Consider the following 22,589-nt stretch of genomic DNA (forward strand, 5'->3'; position numbering starts at 1 on the left):
GCCTGCGGTCGTCGCGCAACTGGATTATTTCCTTGTTGTCGGTACCCTTCAAGTAATTTTATGCTGCGGTGTAACCTTTTCTTTCCGTGCGGTGCATTCAACATGTACCAGACAGTGCGATCTTTCGATTTTCTGTGTTCAGACTGTATGTTCTTCCCCTCAGCTTCAACCATGGCAGCTTTTCCTTCTTCCGCTTCCCTGCATTCCTTCGGACATTCATTTTCCTGTGTTTTGTCACGTTCGTCGACCGTTAACATATTGCAACTTGAAAATAGTTCGTAGTCTTCTATCTGCCAGTGGAACAGGCCATTCACCGAGTCCAGGTCGTCGTCATTCGATCCTCCGTCAAGTCTCAATACTCCTTTGTTTGGTTCCATTCTCCTTTTTCCTTCATCGTCACTTTTGCCGTCACTTTCTGAATCTGATGATGCTACCTCCTCACTGACCATTTGTGTATGCAGGTCAATTGTGAATCTTTTGCCTCCGCGCTCCATTGATAGGGTATTTTGTTTCCAATCATGTTTTACTTTTGCTTGCACCAACCAATCCCGTCCTAGAATAGCATCATATCCTTTTCTTTTTAATGGAATGACCACGAAGTCCAATAAAAATGGTTGCGTTCCAATAGTTACCGATTGCGCCTTCAAGATACCTAATGGTTTGATTCCGTGTTGGTTTGCCGTAAGCAACTAAAATGCAGGTGGCCACAATGTCGGCTTTCCCGACTTCTTCCAAGTATCCTCCGGCAACACATTCACGCCGGACCTTCCATCGACAATTGTGTCTGTCAGAACATTTCCCAAAATCCCCATCTCAACGACCGCTGGATGCCTTCCCGTTGTGAGTGCCAGAAGCATTGGGTCGATTATCGTCGTCGGACTACTGTCCCTTCCTGTGTCCTCTGTTGCTTGCTGAAATGGTGTATGATTCAGAATGGCCGTCCGTAATTGGGGCATTGTGTGAAGGAGGTCACTTATCTTGACCTGTATCTCCGTTTGTAAGATCTTTCGTACAATGTTTTGTTCGGCGAAGTTCCTTGCCAAGGTGCCGGTGATATCCTTCAATCGAGATGTCTCCGTCGACGATGCCTTTGCAATTTCTGCCTGCGCTTCCCCCAATTTTCTTTTTTCCTCCGCTTGCCTCCGTGTAATTGCCAGAACCTCTGCTTCATCCGTGCCGACAGTGATCAAGTTTACTCCAAACTTTGGACACTTGGAATCTTCGTGATCGCCGGGTCCGCACCATCTGCATAATAATTTCGGTGTGTTTGCCGCTGTACAATTCCGCGTAGAATGACCCCACAAATTACATGCTCGACATTGAACGATTGGCCGTCTGTTTGCATCATACTGAGTTCGACTTCGTCTCCCATTATTATTGTTATTGTTTGCATTGTTGTTATTTTGCCCTCTGCTATTATTCCTGTACCCTCCGGATGTGGCACCATCAATGTTTGCATTACAATCATTGATTCATATGAATTACAATGATCCTAGATGGGATATAAATACTATCTGTTGAACCTTCCCGAAGGAGTCCATCGGCCACAAACATTATGTCCGCTACAAATTATTTACCCGTTGGCTACAAAATACAAAACACCGACGACAATCATTCCGTCGGCTACAGAAACACCGCCGGGACCATCCAATCGGTTGACATGATCTAAATGAACATTTTCAACAGAAGTTGAACACTTGTAATTCAAGCCTAGGACAACTTTACATGGTTACTTTCAATCAACAAATATCAAAAGGTATGGAAACCAACTCCATCATTAATCACCATTTAACAATATCTTCCATCCATCTACTTCTACTTCTACTTAAACATGAAATTAATTTTAATCTAAGTGAGGAAGTGAAGAAACCATGCAATACTCCAAATGTCACAAACATTCACCATGAAAAACAACAATTAAAGAAAGAATAATTTTGTTAGTATTATAGCAACAATTTGAACAAGCCCCTCTAGTCTATCTCTATCTCTAATCTAATCTCATCTTAAATCTCCTAATCTCCTAATCTCATGAGTTAGAAATGAGAAGGCCTTAACCTTTTATGGTGGTTCAATTACAATGAGGGGCCAAGATCGATTCAAGATCAAGGGCCGAGATTATGTAGAGGTTAGGTAGAAGGTTATAGAAGAAGCCACCAATCAATGAGCCAATAATAAACTGCCATGCAGGCTTACAACAAATCTTCTTTTAGAAGATAATTTTCTTTGACTTTTCGTCTTTTGGTAAATTAAATGGATATGGACAGTATTATTGAGCTCTACATTAAGTGTAATATCCCTTTCTAGATATTTTACAAAAACTCGTGATATAAACTTGCAGATTTAAAACCGAACAGAAAACCAAAATTTGATATAAATTCTAGCGTTTTAATTTGATTTGTAACCAGCAGACTTGCATACAAGAAAAACTCAGGAAAAATTGTTTTTATTCCTCCAATATTCAGAAGTACATATATAAACCAGCAGTTGACACAAATAGCAATACAATAACATGCAACAATTCAAGTAATCCAATCTTATAAACATAAATAACAGTCAGATTGACAAATGTAGATAAAACCTATAAGAAGGCTAACAAATTATACAATAGCAATACAATAACATGCAACAATCCAAGTAATCCAATCTTATAAATAGAAATAACAGTTAGATTGACAAATGTAGATAAAACTTGTAAGAAGGCTAGATTTGCGTCCAACTTCCAAAGCTTCTTTAAGGGTTTGCGTCCTCGAAGAGATAACCAATAACTTTTTCTAGTTTTCAGATTAATATTTGTTTTAAATATTATAATCTTCATATCCTCCCATGTGGAGTTTGTTGTACCTTTATCACTTTTTCCAATGTAATGCACGCTCTTTTAAGCAATGTGGGATAAAGCACCTTTTTGTCCTTTAGTCACTTAAATGAACATAGTACCTTTTTTTTTTAATAAAGTGACAAGTTAAATGAACTTTAATAGTCACTTAGTTAATCATATTAAAATAATTGACCAAACGAACTCGGATAAGCACATGCAATAGCTCGTTGGAAAGCTCTCAGCGAGACGCTTCCAAACCAACACTGAGATATCAAGAATACTGAGCTTTGTTTACTTACTAAAAATAGTAAGCATCCAGACAACTTGCCAAAATTGCTCTGATGGGTTTGAAACAAGAAATGTCTAGGCCAAATGTCGAATTGAACCCCATAAAGAACCTTTTCACCCCCGAAACCTAGGCGAAGTGAGCTGGCAACACATAATTATAATGTCCCAGAAAAGAGGACATTACAAAGCTTCCCTTCTCAAAGATTGCTTGCCCTCAAGCAATCAACATATACCTGTAGAAACCAAATGCCAGGATCCCCATACTCGCCTCGAGAATGAGGTTCTACTCCTCAGCCGATGTACCCTAGCGTGCATCTTCACAAATTTAGAATGGTGAAACAGTACAATAGAAATCAATGTGCCAGATAATTGAATGCCAGGATCCCAAGTCTCACCATGCCATGTGCTGCTGCCCTATGTGCCAATACCCTAAGTAAGAATGAATGCCTCACTCCATGAGTGACCCTACGAGCCTCTACTGTCAAGTGAGGATGGGAGCTCAACAATATACCAATATTCACCCCAAGATGATAAGAACCAAACTCTCCACCTAGCTCCCCAATAAAAGGCAATACATAGGGATGCTCCACCTGGATCCCAAGTGAGAACTTGTGCATTGTCTGAGATACCACTGACCAGCTCCTGTAATGTCTATACTGATGACAATGACAGATACGACCAATCTGACTCCACCACTATATCACCTTGGTGAAAACTGAGTAATCCTAATCTTTGGAACTTTGATGTGTCAGAAGGCTGAAACACACAGATCATAATCCTGTGACCATGTAACAACACAACATAATCCACCAGACGTAAGATACTGTTAACACCTGGATCCCTGATCACCCAATTAACATGATCCTGGATAAGGGAAAGGGTGGTTGGTGAATCACCAACATCATTAATGCTAGCACTGACTTCAATATATTGCTGGATAAAAAATGTAGACACCTCACGTGGAACGTAGGTTAGTGTATGTTCTCCCCACTCATCTGCAAATAACTCATTGACCCCTGAAGGCCAAATAGAATTAGCGAATATACTACTAACATACACAGGCAAATCATTGATAGCTGGAATTTACCAACAAGAAAAATCACCAATCAACAAGTAGGTTGTAGCCATCTCATAAGAACTGGGTGATAAATCCCTAGGTAAGTTGAAAAATTTCTCAGAGCATGCTAAGGATAAATCTGAACTTCCTACTCCACCATAAGTACCCTCGCTTATGTCAAGGTCTTCATAAAAAGAAGGTTCATTAATTGAAATCTCTGAATTATCCTCACTTGTTGTATCACTAAACATGTGCTCCTGTGAAAATGTACAACTACTGTCATAAAAATCAGAATTTCCAGACTCATCAACTTGCTGATCCATAGAATTTTTCTCATCATAGAAAGTCTCAGACGGGGAACACGTGATTGAATCACATTGTTTACCCTCACACCTGCCCACTTTATGAATTCCTTCAATGATTTGCGTGATTTCTTGTGCCCTTCAACCTCGGTTATCTTCTTCATGAGTGGCTGCCCCAGTCGTTTGATTTTCAGCTTTGTGGATGGAGTAATGCGTTAAGCTCAATCAAAGGCATAGCTCATCTACGTCACTCTCCTTGTCCTTCCCAAATTTTATGGCTACATCTCTATCCATTAATAATTGCAAGTAATCATATTTTATCATTTTCAAAGTTTCGAAAATGGTCTGTAAGAGAGGACTTGTGACACCACATACACTACCATGTCTTTCTTCTATCACAATCTTTCGCATGAGATCCTCAACCAATTTGGAAGAATCATCCATCCTTGTCAACACTTGGACAATCTTGTCCTCTTTGACCAAAAGCATATCCAATAAGTCAAGGAGCGATAATGGTTTTTGACCATCTCCTTTGAACACAAGTGAGATGCTATCCATAGAATTTTTTGATTTTTCATCACCTAGTGGAACAACATTTTTAGATATGTCTTCTAACTCAACGCGTGCTATATCATCTATTCTGTCAACATTGTGGTCCATTTGCTCCTCAAAATTTGACATAATTTCCAGCCTAGTATCACCATAAAATTTATTCAATTTAATTTCCATGTAACCAAATAAGATGTTGGTGTTTTCCATGTCTAAACAAGATGGGGAGTTGCCAACATTGGCGGTTTGGTCAACTCTTCTACCTAGGCCATCAATATGCTCATCAGGAGGACTAGTGTTAACAACTCCATAAGTTACTTTTGTCTCCCAATTACCCATTAGTATACTTGTGCCAACATTAGTGTTTTGCCTATTATCCGTACTTATATCAAGTTGATTGATATCTTCCCTATGCAAATTTCTGTAAGTGTACTCTGCAAGGAGATCCCGAGACAAATCATAGCATTTGTTTCTTATCATATGTCTTGTTTTGCAGCTCTAGCTGAAGGTACCTTACTTCAGTTTTACATTCATCAAGATCTTTGACTTGCCCATCATGAGTGTACCTTGAATTCTTATTTTTTGAAGGTCTGTTATAGCCAAGGTTTGTGTCTTCAACAACTCCTTGTCTTTCTATACTTGTATTGAAAGACTGATCAAGATTTGCTTTGTACTGCTGCTTGTATGAAGTCCTTTCACAATCAGTAGCGTTCTGCACATTTCTTCGTGAGGTAGCAGATGGTTTTGGATTCACTGCTTGAAAAGGCCTTTCATGGTTAGTTGAAATACTGCCAATCTCTTTGACCGTGCTAGACACAACAGGAATGTCTCTCTCATATACACCTTTATATTCTAGTTGCCTTGAGTCGTCCCTTCCAGTGGACATCAAAGCTTCTTGTTTATTGGTATTTTGTGACTAAGAGTGACAGAAGATTAACATATGGCCAAGCTGTTGTATTTGCGTATCTGCTGTAGGTGAAGTATTTACTTCCTTGATTGATCAGAATGGGGTAGCTGCTAACCAATTTAATAACACAGAAGCTGGAAGGTCAAATGTCTTCCAAGAATGTGCACTAATTTGGCACAAATTACTAAATATCCATGCCACAATGCATAACTGTAAGGTATTTTGGAAACCAAAGATTGTAACAGGTAGGGTAATCTGCAAACCAATCATTATTTGCCAAAAAAACTCGACATCGTTGTTAATGCATTGTTTCTCAGGAGAGTGTGTTCCATCTAAATGTTTGAAAACCTCATCATATGCACTGACACTGCCACTATTTGGAATCAGAATACAATGAAGCCCACATAATTAGTAACGAAATAACAGCATGAAAGTTTGAAACAATAAAAATAATCAATAGTGCAACTATATTAGATCTCAAATCTTAGAATCATTGTCTCGTCAGATGAATAATCTCAAAGAAAAAGCCAAGCCTCCCTATGGAGTCTTTAACTCTTCACTCTGAAATTGCCAGATGCCACTTTGTTTCTTAGAAACTCAAAGATACTGCCATCTCAAAGAAAACTGTTTTCAAGCAAATTCAACATAACAATAACACATGTAGCTGAACTCCCACTTCTAATTAAATATGCAATGGTTTCAAAGGCATTGCAAAAGATGAATTATCAAAATGACTGTCAATCTCTTCTACACAAAGAAGGCTCTTAAATTAAGTCCAAAACCATGCTCAATTGGTTTGCATGCACCAAATTTTGTATTAGTAAAAGCCTAAACAACATGAAAACATGCGGTCGTGACTACATAGCATAGCCGAACTATTTGGAATTGTCTTATCCAATCACTACTACAAGTGTTTCATCTTAGAAAACATAGTCTGTAGGTAACATCGATTTGTAACATTAAGAAAATATAAACACAGCAAACATTAAGCATTAATAACGATCATCCTTGTTCCAATTCACATGTGAATTGAAACCCTCCCTACTGGCGTTTCAACACTGACAAGAATGTAATAGAATGCTGGTGGGAGCAGATGTTAATGGCTTAGTCGGTGATTTGAATGCCTTGTCTCTTCCTGCTTGTACAATGTCCTTCAACTATTGGGCCGACTGAATGAGATAGCCGTCTAACTCGTGAAGAGGAAGTTGACCACTGTTATGTTTACTGCCAAGAAAGACCTGTCTGGATTCAACATTGGAGTGAGCCGGTTTGGTGGTCGTATGCATACGTATGCTGCTAATGCATGGTGTCGACCCTGCTATGAGTTTTTCTGAGTCTGTTCGCGTTACTATAGTTGGTTGGAGTTGGAATCCCGTGCTCTTGAGGAACTCCCGCAGCTCCCTAAATGATGCCCGATGGTTGCTCATGGTCCCTGTATGTAGTCTACGACCTGTAAGAGCAACACTAGTCACACCCCGAGAGAACGACTTCCTACCTGCGACCTCCCAATGACGTGAATGACTTGTGCCGTGAGAAGGAAAAATATCCCCGTGAAAGGCTCTATCGGTTGCAAGAAAGATTGAGCTACCCTTGCCCGTATGAGCTTTTTCCCATGCTATGAGGGTGGTTACTTCTCATGTGATTTGTCCTTCAACTTTCCTCAAACAAACACCTTTCTCCTTGCATCCAAAATATTGCTCTATCGAATGGAGTCTCAGCAAAAATAATCTAAACCATGCATTGCTAGGTATTTTATACTGTACTTACCTCTTCATTAAATCAACTTGGGACACCTTTACCATTGCTGATTTTCTGCCCAGACTGTACTTCCGTGTAAATAAAGAAGAATGGGGTGGCATCCACCTTCCTTGGAATTCAAAAACTTTGAGGGATTTCGTCCTCGCAGTTTCAGACTAGTCACAACAAAGCAACCAAGACTTCAGTATATTTTATGCATAAAATCTTGTGTTTTTTCCCTTTTGTACTTTATTTGCTGATATAATTTCACAGGCTGGCAGGAAAACCAACTCTGATACCATTGTAATATCCCTTTCTGGATATTTTACTAAAACTTGTAATATAAATTTGCAGATTTAAAACCGAACAGAAAACCAAAATTCGATATAAATTCCAGCATTGTAATTTGATTAATAACAAGTAGGCTTGCATATAAGAAAAACTCAGAGAATATTGTTTTTATTCCTCCAATATTCAGAAGTACATATATAAACCAACAGTTGACACTAATAGTTGCCAAATAAACTATACAACAGCGATACAGTAACGTGCAACAATCCAAGTAATCCAATCTTATAAACAAAAATAACAGTCAGATTGGCAAATGTAGATAAAACTTGTAAGAAGGTTAGGTTTGTGTCCAACCTCCAAAGCTTCTTCAAGGGTTTGCGTCTTTGAAGAGAGAACCAATAACTGTTTTCAATTCCCAGATTAATATTTGTTATAAATATTATAATCTTCATATCCTCCCATGTGGAGCTTGTTGTACCTTTATCACTTTTCCCAATGTGATGCACGCTCTTTTAAACAATGTGGGATAATGCACCTTTTTGTCCTTTAGTCACTTAAATGAACATAGTACCTTTTTTTTTTAATAAAGTGACAAATTAAATGAACTCACTTAGTCAGTAGACCATATAATCATCAAGCATTAAAATAACTGACCAAACGAACTTGGATAAACACGTGCAATAGCTTGTTGGAAAGCTCTCGGCGAGATGCTTCCAAACCAACATTGAGATACCAAGAATACTGAGCTCTGTTTACTAACTAAAAATAGTAAGCATCTGGACAACCTGCCAAAACTGCTCTGATGGGTCTGAAATTAGAAATGCCTAGGTCAAATCTCTAACTGAACCCCGTAAAGAACCTTTTCGCCCCTGAAACTTAGGCGAAGTGAGTTGGCAACTTAGAATTATAATGTCCCAGAAAAAGGGGACATTACATTAAGACACTTGGCGCATTCCAATTGGTTAAAGGTGAACGTGCACCATCTCAGCATGTTCATCTCATAGACTTGATAAATACCCTTTCATGACGAGGAAATATATCTTGATACTCAACATTGGTAAGCCTTAGATCAATTTTGGATGCCCAAGTTGTTTCATCTTCACATTTGTTCTCCATCTTTCATTTTGACCTCTTGACCTTGATGTTCTGAAAGTTTTATGTAATTGGGTTATTTCGAAGGGAATTCAAGTTGCTTATAATTCTTCCTTGTAGAATTGTTCATTTTTGTTGTATAACTTGTTGTTTCATATCTGTAACCCCTAGCTCTTTTGGCACACTCTTTTCCCCCATAGTTCTCCTCCACCCTCCACCCTCGACTTCCACTCTCTTACCTTGCACACCGTGGCTCTTTATGACATTCCTGGGCAGCCTTCTATCCACCTCTCTTCGCCTCATTTCACCTGCCTTTTCAACCCTTCCCACATTTATGAGGCCATCAGATCCATGAAGTGTAGTAGAGCTGTTGATAAGGAGGGTTTCTAGGTTGTGCTTTTGAAGTTTGGTGCTTCGGTTCTGGGCCACTATCTCTGTATTCTTTTCAATAGAGTGATTCATACTGGGTTTCCGACCTCCTGGTCTAGGCATTTGATCTATCCTATTCATAAGACCAGCCCTGTCTCTCATCCGGGGAACTACAAAACCATCATGATTTGGCACACGTTTTCCAAACTTTGTGCGATAGCCCTTAATGCTATGCTATCTGTGGAGCTTGACAGGAAAGGTTGTAGGGCTAGAAGGCAGGCTGGTTTTCGGGTAGATTATTAGACTATGGATCACATCTTCACCCTACAAGCTATTATTGAGGAGGCTAGATACAGATCGAAGAAGGTTTACTGTTGCTTTGTCGATTTTCACAAAGCTTTTGATTCTGTTCCTAGGGTGGCTCTGTTTGAGAGACTTGGAGAGGTTAGTATTTCTGAGATGTTGTGTATAGCTATTATGAGACTTTGAGACTGTAGTTGGCAGATTTAGGACTCTTGAGGGATTCTCGGATCCGATCCATAGCACTATTGGGGTTAAGCAGGGAAATCCTCTCTCCCCTACTTTGTTCGGGTTATATATTGATGAGCATGAGGAGTTCCTCCTGAAGTCTTCACTCCTTGGGGACGGTTGTTATCTTCATCAGGTTCTGATATCCATCCTCCTTTTTTTTCGGATGATGTGGTTCTCCTAGCTTCCTCTCCAGAGAGATTACAAAGACTTCTTGATGGCTTGGCTTCCTTTTGTGATCAGAGATAGCTTGTGGTTAACTTGGGTAAGACTCGGGTCATGATCCTTAATTGTTTAAAGACTTCTCATCTTCACTTCGTTTTTTAGGGTCAGGAGATTGAGATCACTTCATCCTACACTTATCTGGGGGTTATGTTTTCCGGTCCACGTTTCAGTATGAGATTAGCTATTCAGCCCAGAGTTAATAAGGGTTTGGGTTCTCTTGCTTTGCTTGAGAAACAGTGTTTCAGACATCACTTCCAATATACCTCATCCAAGTTATCTCTCTTGGACTCTCTTGTGCGACCAACTATTCTTTATGGGTCTGTGGTTTGGGGCCCTTCTCTTCTTAGCTCTGATTGGGTCTCGATAGAGCGGGTTTAGACTTTGTTCTTAAGGTGCATCATCATATGTCACAGGTTCACTCCTCATGATGTCATTTTTGTTGAGTTCGGTGTTCATCGTTTCAGTCTCGCGACCATTTTTTGATTTGGTTTGGTTCCTCCATCACCTTTGTGGTTTTGTGGATAATGCCGCTGATCATGACCGTTACTCCTATTTAGCATATTGTTCATCTGTTTCCACTGCGAGTGCTGAGTTTGGTTCTCGCGCATGCTGTTGGAATGCGTAGGCTTCTTCTTTGCTGGGTTCAATTGGGATTGACATTGATCGTCTCCCCCCTTTTTAGTTTTCATTGGATGCCCCAGTTCATCTTCTCCCCTCTCGAGAGGAGTTGAATGAGCATTGCCGACTTGACATCTATAGACGATACATTGCCACTACTTGGGTTAACCCTTCTGGTGGGTTATGCAAACGGATGTACTTTTATGCGGAGCACTTTTTGGATGTCCTTTTATGTCCGTCCTAGCTATCTTTCCTAGAGGTGGTCTCATACCTTGTGCATCTCACTAGTTTCTTTCAGAGTTGGCTCTCACCATCTTTGGGCTCAGATTGATCACCATATTGATAGGGAGGAGCGAATTTGCAAGCTCTGCACTTTGGGGGAGGTGGAGAGTGAAACTCATTTCTTTTTTCGATGCCCTATATATTACGAGATTAGAGGGAGATTTTTCGATCTGTTCCGGGAGTGCTTCTCTCTCTATGACTTTTTCAGCTGCTATGATTAGTGATGTCTTGCACTTTATCTTCGTGAGGCCACTGTGCTCCGTGATAGCATGATCTAGTCACTACTTCCACATTGGCACTTGTCTACTCAGCGCATTACTACCTTCTTTATACCATTATCTCCTTTGCGTGGTGTGAAAAGGCCTTCTAGCTCTACTAGATCTACCGGGCCTTCCAAATGTGTCAGATCCCATGTCGGTTATTTGCACCAGCGACACTCCTCCGCGAGTGGCCAGAGACAGTACAATTCCTCTACACATCGGCATGAGTATCATTCTATGACCGATTTCTTTTTGCCTAAGAAAGACTCCTAGTCTCTCTTGGCATTCTCTGTGTCTCTTTTCTATGGTGGTTGTTTTTGTTTTTGTCATTTATTTTCGGACACCTTTGTGTTTTCTGTTGGTGTTAGCCTCACTTTTGTAATCTTGCAGTCCCATAGACCTCTTTTTTGGTCTTTTGTTAGACATTTATATCATTATCTTATCTTATCTTATCTTGAACTGTCCTGCCTGCCTTGAATCCTCTAACTTGTGCTTGTAGCATTTCTGTTTGTGTGATGATTGAGGGTTTGCATGTCATCCATGTTCTCACCTTCTAAATTGCTCCAATGAGTGAATCTCACTTCAGCCCTCCTTCCTTAATAGTTACCTTGTGAAACAAAGGAGAGAGTTGAATTAAATTGGTAAAACAATGAACATAGACAAAATTGAGTATTGTCAAAGATAAAACAATCACTTCAAATCACGATTTTAACCTGATGCTTAGATGAAAGAAACTTCACTCATCAAGCATAGTTTTTATCATTCTTAATCTCAGATTCAAGTCAATGTTGTCTGAGTGTCAACCCTTGTTACAACATGTCCATTACTAACTTGAACCTCAAATCTTCATCCTGACTGATCTGCCTTGATTTCCTTCTAAATTTGCTTGAATTTCAATGGATGTACCTCTTATATAACCCCCTCAAGGTCAACTTGATCAAGGATATCCATTGGCTGTTTGATTTCAAGGTGAAAGGGGGGCTCATAAGTTGGCAGAAATCAGGGACTGATGTCCCAAATTGGGACTTGGAATTGTTGGATTCCAACCTCTCCAAGCTCCAACCTCTTTTAGTAAAAAAATATTATTTCCATATGCCTTCTCCATTTTTCAACTGAAATGCTGATGGTGTTTTTGTCAAACACTTGGTGAACAGTTTTTCTGTACTAACTAGGGAGCCATTTTAATAATACCACTTCTCATACATGCATGCCCAGGTTGAAGATACTTGAATGAGACGGGACTCAGATACAAGTCAAGATTCAGAACAACAAGATTATACAGACATTCTGTTCACAAATCTATTTGAGACTATAACAGAGATACTAACTGGTTTTTAAATCTCTGTTTGAAAAGGTGAAAACAATCTCGCTAATACAAAATGAGAGAATGATGAACCTGGAGATAGACGCCGGTATTGATCTGCCCTGTGATTTGAGTGCAGGGAGCTACTGCGGCCTGCCTTCACAGTTTTAAAAGCAAATCTGGAACCAACTTCCCTTAGCGTTGAACAATAGATAATGCTACTTCCAACTACCTGAATTAGTATCTTCTTGTGCTAATAGCGGATTCCTCGTGCTCAGCAAATCTTCCGTTGCAGACACCAAATACCAGTTCTGAGAGTTCCAACTGTTACAGTTGATATTGCGGGAGTTCAAGACTTGTCTGTGCAGTATTCTTAGAAGTCTTAGGCGACTTATCAATCCCACACTGCTACCCGACTACTGTCCCAACAGACGCTTGCATACCCGTCACAACTGGAGGTGATCGTTCACGTATCTTCCTGCAGAGGGATTCTGGAATACTGCCCATTCATTCCTTATATGCGGTTCCGTGTTACAGAATGCGATAATGGGAGAGGTGCTGAAGGATTAAATGAGTTCCAACTCACGTAATGAACTAACACTGTGGCAACTCTCTACAGTATGGATAGCGTTCAGCTATTCTGCCCTCTGCCCAAGGAATTAAACAAGTCAATTAGCATTTAATGCTTGCAAATTCTCAAGTAGTGACCTGTGTGTTCTTGACGTCTAGAGAAACTCCATTTACTACCAACTTCCAAGATATTCAATAGAATTCTTAATACTGATATAAAATGTGAATGCCAACAATATTCTGGAAGCTACCAAATTCTGTCGACTTCAATCCCTAGTCAGTTATGGACTGAGATCTCTTAAAATTTCCAAGTGTTAAACCAGACCTTAGTTCTGAAACACCATGTGAAAGCCAGGTTTGCATCCAGCTCCACTTTTTTTCTCAAGGGCTTTCGTCCTTAAGAATTTACCAAGTCACATCAAAGCAACCTTTTTGGATTTGCTTGATATCATATATTCATTGTGTCTTTCCCAAGACTCAGCCTCTTATATATAACCTCGAAGTGAGGGAAGAGTGTTGGAATAAGAGATGTGGGATAAAACACCAATTTCGTCATCTAGTCATTTAAGTCACTTTATAAAGTTAATGTCTTAATAAAACATAAAGAACTTTCTTAAAGTACTTTAAGATGTTAAATGACGAACTTAAGACAAATCTTCCCTTGTGATTGGCAGGCATGCCGACTGTTAATGCCGTTAATCCATCTGAATGTGGAGATGTATTAACCAGGCGCCAAAAGAACTAGCGCGAAAGAGGGGACATGACAAATCCACTGATTTGGATTGATTCTCATCCTAAAATCTGAGATTAAATCATGAACTCTTACAGGCCTAAGGTCTGATTTTGCGTTTTCTCTATGAAGGAAGTTGATTTTATTGTTTTAGTTATGATGTTCATAGAAAAAAATTGTAGTGGTACCTTGAAACAATCAGATTCATCAAAGCAATCACTGTCAAAAGATACAATGCAATGCAATCGAAGGATCTGGACTTGTTATAGGTCTGAAACATGCTTAGTATGTATGGTTTTATCTGATAATCTCTACAATCAGCTATCCCTGCTTGCATTTGACATAAAAAATGTTGAAAATTGTCTTCTTTCAGCTTCCTTGTGGGTCAAACTGCTCTATAAAGATCTGCAAACAAATTTTTTGAAGGGATTTTCTCTAAGTTTGGGCATTTGAAAAAACCTCCAAGCTTATATAGCTTTCTTGCCCAGATCAATTTTCCTCTTTAGGCTACAAAAATTTAATTAACCATCAATCATCAAAGGCCTTGCTGATAATTGATGCAATCTGCATTCAATTTGTTGCTCTCTTATGCAATTCGATGAATTGTACTTGAATTTTCAAAATGAGTTCCCTCACTGGATTGAATTTCCTCCTTATGCATAGATGGATGTAATTTCTCATTAAATTCGATCAGTTATGATTTGTCCTATCCAATTCCAGTCCGTATGTTTCACTTATAGCTTATTAGGTTTCCTCATTGCTATTTCATTCAGATTTAGGCCCATATTTATGGATTTAAGGCCTATATGTTTGTGTTATAAGATCTCCTCATTGGAGTTACAGATCTGCGCATTGAAATAAGGGCCATGGCTGTTAAACATTGGTCCACACACTAGGTGACGAGGCCAGGTTTAGGTCTGCACATTATACTTATGAGGCTTAAGTTATTAAATTTAAGGCCATACGTTTGTCATAGGGCCAGATTTAGACCTTAAGCCTACACATTTCCCTTTTGTGGTCTGGTTTAGGCCTTATTCTATTAGGATTTAGGTATGATCTCACTAATTTAGCCCACACATTGGAGATAGGGGTTCAAATGTTTTGCTTAGAACAAGGTCTGGATCAAGCCCACATGTTTGCAGTTATAGGTCTGATCATAAGACCTTGCATCCAGATTTGGGGCTTTGCATTTGGTTTAAGGCCCACACATTTCATTCTATAGATCTATGTATTTGAATATTCAAGCCACACACTTGATTAGAGATCAGATTGAGGCTCACTCTCATCGGATTTAGGCCTGATTTTAATAGGTCAGGTGTACATGTGTCATTATGGGGCTGCATTTGGGCCTTAATTCATAGAATTCAAGATGTAGTTCATGGTTTGAGGCCCCCACATTACCTTATAGGGCGTGATTTAGATCCCTGGGTTTATACGTTTGAATTGTAGGTCTGATGAGACCTTGTCTTTATCAATTTTGGGCTCAGACTTGGAACTCAGAGCCACACATTTGGCTATAGGGTTTCATTCATCAAGTTAATGTCCAGAGCTAATGAGTTGAAGCCTAAAGTTTTCATTTGTAGGTCTGATTTGCTTCAAGTTTAGGCTCCCCTAGAGTTTAGAGCCACACTTCTCATTCTAGGCCCGATCTAGGACTTATCTTGCATCAAACCTGGGCTTAGGATTAGCAAGTCAGGCCCACACGCTACACCATTAGGCTTTTCTGATTGGTCCAAACTTTATATGTTTGATTATAAGGCTGCAAGTTCAATATTGAGTATATTTTCTGCAAAATGTGGCCACACGTTGCTTAATAAGGCTGCTCGAACCTTAGGAAGGGGCCTCACGATTGGTTCTAAATTTTGTTACTTATGTCTAACGTTGACTCTCACCTCATTGATTAAAATCTTTCACGTATATTGGACCCCATGGGCCCACTAGCCAATATATGTAATTCACTCCATGGCCACTTGAGGGAGTGGATTCCACCTTTTCATCTGGCAAGCTGCCACTTGAGGGGGTGGATTCCAGCTTTTCATCTGGCAAGCTGCCACTTGAGGGAGTTGGTTCCACCTTTTCATCTCTCAAGTGATTTTTTGAACACAACCTTACTCCCCCTTTTTTATGCCAATGACTAGTTCGACTCAGCATTTGACTCTTATCTTCTCGTTCTCATACTTAGCCAAATTTTTAGCCATTTTTCATTATGTTAACATGACTTTGAGAGGCTCCCAAATTGTTGCCAACCTATCCTACTACCTAAATCTACCAACGGGAAGCAAAGAGAGGGGGTCTCCCCTCACAGTAGTTCTCATTGTGGAAAATGGAATGCAAAGAAAATCTTCATCTCATGTTGTGATGGGGCTTTTAATCTGTTCATCCCCATGAAATTTATCATCATTTAACTAAGCCCTTCTCTTTAGCCACCAGTCCAAGATTAAAATTTCCCGACATGGTCATTTTGCTATCAATCATGGACCAAAGACTTTGAAAAGGGTGTTTAGATATTAATTTGAACTTTGAAAAATGTTAAGTGGCAAATAGAAATGAATATAGATGAACTAAAAAATGTATTTGCACTGTGTAGCAGTGAAACTGTCTTCATACAAGGTACTAAGATATAGATAGTAGAAGTGTGTATAATCCTTGTTCTTTGTTTGTTCGTTTAGTTAATAAAGGTGTGTATAACCCTTGTTTCTTGTTTGTATCTTTAGCTATGATACATGTCAAAGATATGATGTAGCACTGCTTCTTGACTCCAATATCTGTTTTAGAATATTCAATGCATCTTGTTCTCTTGAAAGTGTCTAATGACTTTATCAAAATGTGATTGTTAACTCAATTCGCAATGCTTTTTAGTGGATGGTACAAAGGGTGTAAAAAACAGTTTACATCTAAACATCATAAAATGATTTACCGGTTTGCAAACTATGACATACCACTGCAAAACACGGGTCTGTATCATACTTAACCAAGTTGTGGTCTTGTATCCACAGAAATAAATAATACTGATTGGCCGCATGAGTCCTGGATTATAGTTAACTACTATGAAGTTGCTTGCAAGTTTGTGCTTGAAATTCAAGTGCAACTGTTGCAATTATCTTCACTATTTTTTGATGGTGCAGTTTCTGCAGCTTGGTTTGAGATTCCCACAATTGTAGATTTCTATCAAATTAAAAAGGAAGATTAATAATAGGAGATGTCAAAAAACACAAGTCATTAACATGGTCAATTAAGGAAGCGATTCAGTCAAAACATAATCTGATAACTTTCCCATGCTGAAGGATGACCTCTGGTTTTAGTGGGTTTGTATATGATTACATGTTCTTTGTGGGATTCGTTCTTCTCGAATGCACAAATTAGTGAGTTTATAGGTGTTCCATTCCATTTTCATTTAATAGTAGCCATTGTAGCAGTCTTCTGTATGGCATTTTGTATGGTCTTGATTTAATATTCCTTGATCATTAATATGTAATTTACATTTGCCCGATGTTAGTTTGCTAGAATTTTAGTTAGTACATGAAAGACTTAATCTTTGAAAATTGATGTGATTTCATGTTTTTTGTTCAGAAAATGCCCACTGTAAATATTCAACTTTCACTTTCTTTACCTTAACAGTGTGTCTATGATTCTTTGCTTGTTCTTATAAAGCATTCATATGATTATATTCCAATGTTATATTTTTTTTTTTGCATTTGTGCCTAGGCTCCATCCTTAGCTTTGATTATCATGTTGGAAATGTATTCAACAGTTTTCATTAGTGAGAGCCCTTATCCTTGATCAACGCATGCACTTGCAATGACCAAGCTTGCATACTAAGTGGTGAGAGCTTTGTGAAATTTAGAAGTATGTCCAGATTCCAAGCAAACAAATAAAACTTTATGAAAAAACCATTATCTACCATAGCTTACATCTCCAAATTACTAAAAGCCTAAAGGTAGATTAGGTACAAAATCCTCCTGTCTTGGAGTTTGAATCTAGTGAATTATTCTGGGTGAAAGTGTATTCACGTTCTTGAGTTCTTTGTGCTATTTTTTTGGGAGACCTGAAGTGGATGATATGATGTGTATGATTCTGATATCAGCTAGAGAATTGATTTTATGGCAAGGCATCCTTTCCTGAAAACTTGGAGATAGTTGCCTTGTTCCTCTAAAATTATTCCTCCTGTTTAAATAGATTTGTTTTAATTTATAAAAAGTTTCTTTCCTCAAAGCATGATTATTTATGGCCTTCCACTTTTTCAGCGGAGTGCATACTTCGTGTGTGGCATCACAGCTCAGCAATTCAGCGCTGTAAATGCCCAATTTGTCGGAGGCCAATCAACCTCTTGATACCATGTGAGTCTGCAACTCGACGGCGCAATGAGCCGGAGGTGGATTCTATCCTTAAAAGAATTGAGAAATATAATCGTATATTTGGTGGAGGCTCAGTCGGGTTTTTCCAGGTAGGACAAATGCCATACACCCAAAATTACTTGTTTCAGGAACACTTAGTTACATGATTTACATATATTACAAGAAATGGGCCCGAATTTTGAATGGTTGTAGACAGTATTGACTTATAACTTAAAGAGTGAAACATGCAAGTATCAATTGCCACTGTTGAAATATTGAACACTTTTATTCCAATATTGACAAAGATACCTAAATTCCTGATGCTTTTATTAGTTCTTCAGAAGCTTTCTGCTTGGATTGAACCACTGGAGCCTTGTTATAATATTTTTCCCTGTCTGGCAGTAAGTAGCTCAAAAAAGGGCAGTAGGCATTTACTATTCCAGAAACAAATCCTCCATTGAAGACTTAAAACATAGATCCATGTTGCTATTATATCATATCATATGAACTATTGCTAGCCACGAAAATAAAAGCTCATGTGGAAACTACACTATATTGTAGTTTGCTAAAGATGCCTGTCCTGCAATCACAGGTAAGCATGGATCCCAATTTTAGGAATATTCTGAGTATGTCTTGAAATGATCAAACACTAGTTATTTGATTAGTATTTATGACTTAGGTTCTAAAATCTTTCATATGATATTGACACCTATGTGGCAATTTTCTTTCAAATGCTTCAGATTTTCTTATCTTCCAATGTCCAGGTGATTTTAACTTTAAAAATTTGAAACATATACTTTTTCTTTGTGCTGTGGATTTATATGATCTGGCCATCTTCTAATTAGTTTCTGTATTCTTCAGCTGTGAATTTATGGGATGGACCCTTATATATGTACGCTCAGGCAAAACTATTATTTTCCTCTTTAAAAATCTTAGCATCTATAAATGTTAATTATACATTCTATTTTATAGCTATAAATTGTAATTGTCTTTTGAAATCATTCCTTAGATAATTATCTCGAGATTCTTTGTTTCTTTGTAGACTAATTTTGTGAGGGTGTTCCTTATAAATCACAAGTTTTTTGAAACTGCATGTCAGAAATTTCTAGTGAAATATCATCTGCTTTTTGGAATCAGTAAATTAAGGTCCTTTTTTCTTTATTTGATGATTCTTATTTCTCCTTGCATATGCTCTGATTCAACAACTATCCTGCTTTCAACTATTTAATTTTTTAGATATTTTTACCTTGCAATGTCCATCTGATTTTAACGTATACTCTCTATTTGTGCTGTGGATTTATACAATGTGGTCATCTTCGTAATGGTTTCACTGTGTTCTTCAGCTATAAATTAATGGGATGAACTCTTATTTTTGTATGCTCAGGTTCTTTGTAAATCTTAGCATTCGTAAAATGTCAATTCTGCATTTATTCTATAGCTGTAATCTCTGTCACAAGGTTCGAGTTCGAGTTTGAATTCAACAACCATGAAGTTAAGATGAAGTTTGTCAAGGTCCAAAAAATCGAAAAAAATCGATATAAAATTCGCCTTTTAATTTTCACACACACACACACACACACACACATAAAGGAATATAATAATAAATAAATAAATAATATGTAAACATACAAAATATTAACATTTTACAATTAAAAAAACATAAAATATACATAAAGTGTTTTAATATTAATAAAGTCATACAAATTTACATTATAATAAAGTTACAAAATACTAAAACCTAAAAATAATATGAAAATCTTTGGTAATTGTTGCTCAATTTTCACACATGTTCAAATGGAGGAAAACATACATGCTTATAACTTTTAAGTAATTCTCAGAAATGCATTAAAAGAAAAGTATTTTTGTTCATACTGAAATAATATACAATGTTTGTATGATGGAACGAATCATGACAGAAATAAAATGCTGAAAGTAAATTTCTCCCACACATTTGACTGTGAGAGTAGTCCCTATGTGCTGACATACACCTATACTCTACTGAAATCAGTAACATGAAAGAGGAGTAAAGGAGAAAAAGGTCATGGGCACCAGAGATTGCTTGTAATGACTGGTGAAGTGGCATCCATCTGCATCCACCTTCTTGCTGTTCTGGATCTTGCCCTTTCTGTGCTTCCAATCCTTGCATTTACAAAAGAGGATAGGTTAGATCCAATGGATCTAAGCAATGTTGGTGCTGAAAGTAAATTTCTCCCACACATTTGACTGTGAGAGTAGTCCCTATGTGCTGACATACGCCTATACTCTACTGAAATTAGTAACATGAAAGAGGAGTAAAGGAGAAAAAGGTCATGGGCACCAGTCATTGCCTGTAATGATTGGTGAAGTGGCATCCATCCGCATCCACCTTCTTGCTGTTCCGGATCTTGCCCTTTCCATGCTTCCAATCCCTGCATTTACAAAAGAGGATAGGTTAGATCCAATGGATCTAAGCAATGCTGATAGCTCACTTCATCTCGCATTCACCATCTTACACGATATTCATCTCAGTAAAATACAGGCATACATCAGTAGATAGAGAAGTCAATCGCAAAAAATAAAGTATTAAAGGGACAATTCATTTTGTTTTGAAACCTTTTACATTAAAACTGGTGAAAACAGGATAGGCGTAGCAAGTGAGATTGGTATGCATACAAATAACACAAAATAAAGTATTAAAGGGACAAACTAGTTTTAGTTTTGAAACCTTTTTCTCTAACAGGTGTAAAAGCAATAAAAGTATATCAAGAATTGCATGAACAGCTAAAAAGAGCAGAGTGAGCAATCTAAACATCATTCTCAAATAAAGACAATGGGCAAGCAATACATTCAGAGGTGAAGGAAAGCACAGCATATAAGCAGTATGATGCAGTAGCAAGAAGCAATATGAGGATGCAGAAATGGTATTGATGAAGGTGTTATCATCGTTTTGTTTTCTTACTTCAGTCATCATAATAAAAGTGTCATTTCAGATCAATATGGCAATTACAAGGTGGAAAAGTGCAAAAAGGGAAGAAATGTGTGAGATTATTTCCAAGCAGCTCCAAACAACATCAGATTACGCAGATTTTAGAGAAATATATTCATGAGTGTCAGGGTCAACAATATCTTGCTTGATATCACAAAGTGTGCATATCTAGAACTATAAAATCACAGGTCTGAAATTAAAAAGGATGCTATTTGATATCAGAAAAGGAGAAGTATGATACAGCAATATATCATTGATGCAATGAATAATGCCCAGAATTTGCAGTGAAATATTTCATGGCGTCCAAATTCACTCACAGCAAGAACCAATAATAGAGAAATCTGGTATGAATGATTACTTTCAGCAAAGAATCACTATCTACAACAGTAGAATCCAAACATCTTATAGAGCAAAACATAGCAGAAACCCTCATGGTGAAATATGGTAGAGATAAATTTCAAATGTCCAAACAGGCAGAAAAAGAACCCAGTATGGAAGAAAATGGTGCCCAGATTTTATGACATCAATTTATCTCAAGAAAAGGTACCTGCTGTAGTATTTATTTTATGCCAAGAAAATCAGGTCTGAAGTAAATATGGTGCTCAGATATTATAACTTTCATCAGTTAAAAAAAAAACCCTCATAAGAACATGGTAAATAATTTCCAAACAAGCAAAAGTTGCAGTCTACAAGCATTCTAACGGGCAGAACCGAACATGAAGGAAGTACAGTTGCGTTACAACAAATAACTGATGTAAAAAAAAATACTTACTGTAGTATGTGTTTCTTGCCACAATCTGGAGTGTCTGGCATAAATACAGCAAAGAGGGGGTTTAAACTCCATAAAACCTGTAGCAATTGATGAAAGATAAACCATGGTTTCCAGATCTAAACAATAAAGGAAAGCATGCAAATACGGCTTTCAAGAATCCCAGCCTGCTATATGAGCCCGTGAAATGAGAAAGGGCGTCCAGTAAAGCCCAGCAAAGGAGAGAAGACCCACACAAAAGGAGCAGATTTCGACTTCAAATAATAGCAAATACCAGTCGGCTCAAAGGAAAAACCTTCATATTTCATACCATGAGCCTGTGAAATGAGTTTAATGGCGTCCAAGGTAAAACCCAGCTAAGCAGAGAAAAACCCACAACAAAAAAAAGCAGATTTCGACTTCAACTATTAGCAAACACCAGTTGGCGGCATGACAAACCCGTCATTCTTCATGCCAGGGTCTGATAATGCATCAGATGTCTTCCAGAAAGGGTGAATACACAACAAAATGGCGTCCAGCAGCAAAAAACATAGGGGTTTGAGCTTTAGATGGCCAGGGTTTCATAATAACCCTGCCGTGTTTGCTGCTGCAGCATTCA

At 38.1% G+C, this 22,589-nt stretch overlaps 1 protein-coding gene across 2 annotated transcripts in view; it reads left to right on the plus strand.

The window, feature by feature from the left end:
• The window catches only part of LOC149554988 (uncharacterized), a 148,372-nt gene that overhangs the window by 73,034 nt on the left and 52,749 nt on the right, over window positions 1-22,589 (plus strand). For both annotated transcript variants that reach the window (XM_089829021.1, XM_089829022.1), the window contains one exon: window positions 18,168-18,367. In XM_089829021.1, coding sequence (XP_089685147.1) covers window positions 18,168-18,367 — 200 coding nt within the window. The remainder of the gene's footprint in view (window positions 1-18,167; window positions 18,368-22,589) is intronic.

The sequence above is a fragment of the Cupressus sempervirens genome, chromosome 5 (genome assembly GCF_028749045.1).
Source record: "Cupressus sempervirens isolate cs-2001-9-10 chromosome 5, ASM2874904v1, whole genome shotgun sequence".
In the NCBI taxonomy this organism is placed as follows: Eukaryota; Viridiplantae; Streptophyta; class Pinopsida; order Cupressales; family Cupressaceae; genus Cupressus; species Cupressus sempervirens.